The sequence below is a fragment of the Zophobas morio genome, unplaced genomic scaffold (genome assembly GCF_036711695.1).
Source record: "Zophobas morio isolate AGI-343-1 ecotype UQ-CSIRO unplaced genomic scaffold, CSIRO_AGI_Zmor_V1 ptg000017l, whole genome shotgun sequence".
In the NCBI taxonomy this organism is placed as follows: domain Eukaryota; kingdom Metazoa; phylum Arthropoda; class Insecta; order Coleoptera; family Tenebrionidae; genus Zophobas; species Zophobas morio.
Window position 1 is genome coordinate 9,894,485 of NW_026972122.1, and position 4,665 is coordinate 9,899,149.

General features: G+C 33.0%; 1 protein-coding gene across 1 annotated transcript; it reads left to right on the forward strand.

The window, feature by feature from the left end:
* Positions 1 to 3,748: 3,748 nt before the first annotated feature.
* Positions 3,749 to 4,147, forward strand: LOC135129916 (DNA-directed RNA polymerase II subunit RPB9-like). The gene has a single exon (XM_064057183.1). The coding sequence runs from the start codon at positions 3,749 to 3,751 to the stop codon at positions 4,145 to 4,147; it is 399 nt and encodes a 132-aa protein (XP_063913253.1).
* Positions 4,148 to 4,665: the final 518 nt, after the last annotated feature.

Genomic DNA, 4,665 nt, shown 5'->3' on the forward strand with positions numbered 1-4,665 from the left:
CTAATAAATGAAGTAGAAAAGACAGACAAAAAACTAAATCATCAAATCAATTTATCCAACTTAAAGAAAAAATATCACAGCCTACTTTACTATATAAAGTTCGTGAATGGATAAATACCATAATACAAAAATATTAATTATTTTATTCTTAAAATGCTTATTTGAAAAAATTTGTAAAAAAAAATAAACAAAAACTGGATTTCTTTTTTCGATTAGAGAGTATGACGTATTTTCTTGTCGAAGGCATAAATAATAAATCATACTCAGGATAATAATAGTGATATATATCTTATAAAGCTTTTAGGTGGCTTGATTGAAAGGATTAACAGTTCTGCGAATCGGAGGTCGTAAACTAGCCAGCTTAAACCGTAATAATAATAATGCTCATCTAATTCCAAGAACCTTTATTCCTTTCGGGCAAAGGATTTGAGAGGAGGAGATCATTAACATAATTCAAAGCACTTTATCGATGTCTTCCTATAAAACAGAAAATCTCACTGTTTCCTAACTGGCTATTCTGATTATAATGAATGCTAGTCTTTAAGACACGGTATTTCAGGGTTAACAAACCTTGGTTACAGTTTTAACAAAATTTTAGCCAAGAACCAGTACTTCAGAGCCGAAACTCTGATGAAGTTTACTTGGTTTAAATAACATTTTTAAACATTGTGTTGTTATATTTGCGTAAAAACTATTCTTGAGCAAGTTCAGTTGACATATACCTAGTTAAAATTTAATAATTTAATAACTTGCACTAAACCATTTATGACAATGTACGGTAATAATCCCTTAAAAATGGATTAATGCTGTAGTCAGTCGTATATAAAGAGGGTCGTATTTAAGACAAAACTGGATCCAGTTGTATGTACACACTAAAAACAAACGTTTCGCTTAACCATAATTATTTTGGTTTAACCGGCAATAGAAATGCAACGCTTTTAAGAACTCTCTAAATAAAGACGTTACAAAAAAACAGTAAAGAATTTATGATCCTCAGGAAATACTGAACTTGTTGTTAAAACGGTTGAAGTGTAAGGCGATTCACACAAAAATGTTTAAAGCACTGCGCAACCGTAAAAATTAGGTTGCCTGTTTCAGGAAGCGTAAATTTTCAAGATGACGAGAAACCTGGAAGTATGATTTCTCTGTCTACCCCAGAAAATATTGATGCAATTCACCACTTGATTTTTTTCAGAAAACATATAGGGTGATCAAAAAAACACGTATAAGCTCAATGGTAATTTGCTGAGAAACCACAAAAAAACTCAATATAAATGGTTAAGCCTCTGAAGCAAACTTTCGAAAATACTAAACTCCAAAGTTGAAAAAATTAACTTTATTTATTAATAGGAATACCAGAAAGAAAAATGCAAATAGCCCTAAACTTGTAAATAATATATTGTACAGCTGTCAATATTCGAATATAAAATCACTAAGATATGGTAGAGACTACGAAGTAGTGGCTAAAAAGGAACATAGTAACTAAAGAAAGTCTCTATTATATACAAGCCTGGCGGTTTATTTATTGACAAAAAAAAATACTTTTTTTGGGAACTTTTCTTGCTGGGGTAATAGAACAAGATTGTTTTAGTAGAAATTACATGCCTCTATGCGTCCTACCATACCAACTAGAACTTTTTCCGGATGAAGCTATTGGACTAAGCCAACAAAAACGTTCAGTAAAAAATAAAAAGGGTTATCAAATACAAGTATCAACATGATAGGAAGACTGACAATTGGGAGAATTTTGATACACAAAAATGGAAAAAAAAGGTAGATTTTTATATAAAGTGTTAACTATCAGGTAATTTAATAATATGATTGAACAAGTTAATTCGATTATTACCAGATTTGTAAACAAAAAAACAAATAACTAAATAGAAGAAAATAACTTACTGGTTCGAGTGAGTTCGAGAATTTACCTCCACGTAAAGAAATATGCTGTTTAAATGAATTTTTCCATAACAAAGTATAAAAACTATTTTTGACATTGTGATGACGTCATTAACAAGTGGTGTTTCATTAGAAATGGCAGAGGCTCTATATTTCTTTGGATTTGTATGTTTAATACCAATTTGTTGGATGATTTATAATAATCACGAATTAAATACAATAAATTTGTTAGTTTTTTTTAGTCCCAGTAAATAAAATGTACTTTATATTTATGTACTTTGGGTACTTTACGAATTGGTTCCAAGTGTACGCATAATTAATAATTTGCTCGTTCTCTCAGTTACCATCGTTAAAAAAATAAGTAAAGTCCACCAAAAGATAAATGCAAATGACTCCAATTATGAGTGTTGGCGCTGTAAAATCTCCAGTCGCTTTGAAAGTTGTATCCTGAGTAAAGCTGTCAATCAAAATTAGTCGCTATCTTTGTAATTTTCCAGGACCGTATTTGTTCTCTAGTAAATGCATTCCTAATGCGTACCTAATGGTTTTACTGCAGGCTGTGGTCTAAAGCACTAAATAAATAAATTTTGTATTACAATCTGCTAGTCTAATGCATTCCTTGAATTCTTTTTGTCGGCAACCATATATCGATCCAAGGTCATATCTCGTTAAAATGGTACCTGGAATGCCTTAATCCCTCACCTCAACCTCGGTCCAAACTGATAAGAGCACCTATTGTAAACTTAAAATTTTAACTGTCCCTTTTTAAAGCCCTATTCTAAAATCCATTCAACTAGAAACAAACGTGAAATTAAATATATATTTAAGCCGGAAAGTAGACGTATCATAAATGAAGTACCTTAGTTAGGCAACGGCAGAATTTATTGCAAAAAATTGTAATAATTATTATAAAAACCACATTTTAAGATTTCCAACTGAATTTGAATTTTGAAAAATGTGTCTCATATAAATAGAACATTATTGTAAATTAGAACAAATTTTTTTACTTCATGAATGCTAATATTGTTCAAATTATTAAAATGATTAAACTAAACTAAATTTGCTCCCGCTCTAAATAAGAATAATTAAAGTCAGGTAGATATTTGCCATGCCCAAGATGCGAAGATGACCGCGGACCGGAATTACGATGTCGATTTAGTGAGCACCCATACTGGCCAGGAGTTGAGATTCACTAATAATCAAAGTTAGGCAACGCCGAAGTGATGGGGAATTAATCAGACAAACATCAGACATCAGGCGATAAATTGTGCAGTCTCAACCTTAGTGGCTTTTGATTCAGTTCTGATCGGACAACTCGTATAATTGAGGAAAATCTAGAAAAAATAGTAATTATTATTAGGAATTCAAGAAGTTGTAGACCATCGGATGCCGAAGCCTGCTAATAATAATTAAAACGTAATTATAAAACACCGAGAAGGGTAGATAAAAGACCTTTTGATCTTTTATTGGAATATTCTTTCCACATTTCATGAACAACTGCAACAATCTATCTTTGATTTTTGGTTTTAAGTAGAATCAAAAGATAATTTTTGTTTCCTATATAATTTGGAACTTCTTTTTTTTTTCAACCCTTTATGATTTTAATTCGACTGAGACAAGAGAACATTTGTCAAATTTCCAAGAAATAACAATAATGAGAATCCGTTCCGCAGGTGGTCATCTTAAGCTGCCCATTAGGAAACAATCGCTTTTCGAAGAATTGGTAATCATTTCTATACCCCGCCTCAACCACCCCTTGTATTTAAACCCTCCCTACACGGAAAATGTTTCATTTCTTCGCATTCGTTTAAAGGGTGTTTGTCGTGTTAAGCAAATTATCTGTGTTCTTTCAACAATGCGGAAGTCACCAACTTCAAGCTCTTATACACGTAGCGACGGTCCTCCGTTTGTTGGAATTCTCTTCTGCCCCGAGTGCAACAATATGCTGTACCCAAAAGAAGACAAGGAAACCAAGACTCTTTACTACGCCTGTCGCAATTGTCCACACAAACAACTTGCCCAGAACAAGTGCGTTTACGTTAACAAGATCGTGCAAGACGTAGACGAATTAAGGAATATCGTCCCTGATGTTATCAATGATCCAGCTTTGCCGAGGACTGACTGCCATCCATGCCCTCAGTGTGGTCGTCGAGAGGCAGTTTTTTTCCAAGCCGATAGCCGACGAGCTGACAGTGAGATGAGACTGTATTATGTGTGTCGAAACCCAAAGTGCCTTCTTCGGTGGACTGAATAAACCTAACTGACAAACGTAATGTGTAACATGATTTTTCAAATCTATACAATTTTATGTATGATGTGTGTCTATCAAATAAATAAATAGGTATATAAGTTCCAAAATGTTTTTCTCCTTGACAATAATTTTGAGTGCATGAGACCCAATGAGACAAAAACTCAATCATTTTGAGTTTTTTAGCGACGTCGTCGATAATATTTCTCTCCCTTCTGAAGGAATTTAACTTTGGTTTCTCTTAACTGGCTTTTCATTCTCTCGCCTTTCACTTCCTGAAGATCTCCTTTACGAAAGTGAGCAAAACGTCGAAACCTTTCTTTAATTTCACGTTTCAAACCCGAAAAACCTCTTTATATCAACTTTTAAAACTAAATCCAAACCATTATGACAATAACGACAGTAATAATCCTTGCGGTACGGGCCCATAAAAATGGGCTCATGTCCTATAGTCGTATATAAACAGGGTCGGGTATATGGTTAACTAAAAACAAACATTTTTGGTTAACCATAAGTTTTTGGTT

Excerpts from the sequence above, each read along its gene's own strand:
- LOC135129916 (XM_064057183.1), top strand. The coding sequence starts at position 3,749 with ATGCGGAAGTCACCAACTTCAAGCTCTTATACACGTAGCGACGGTCCT.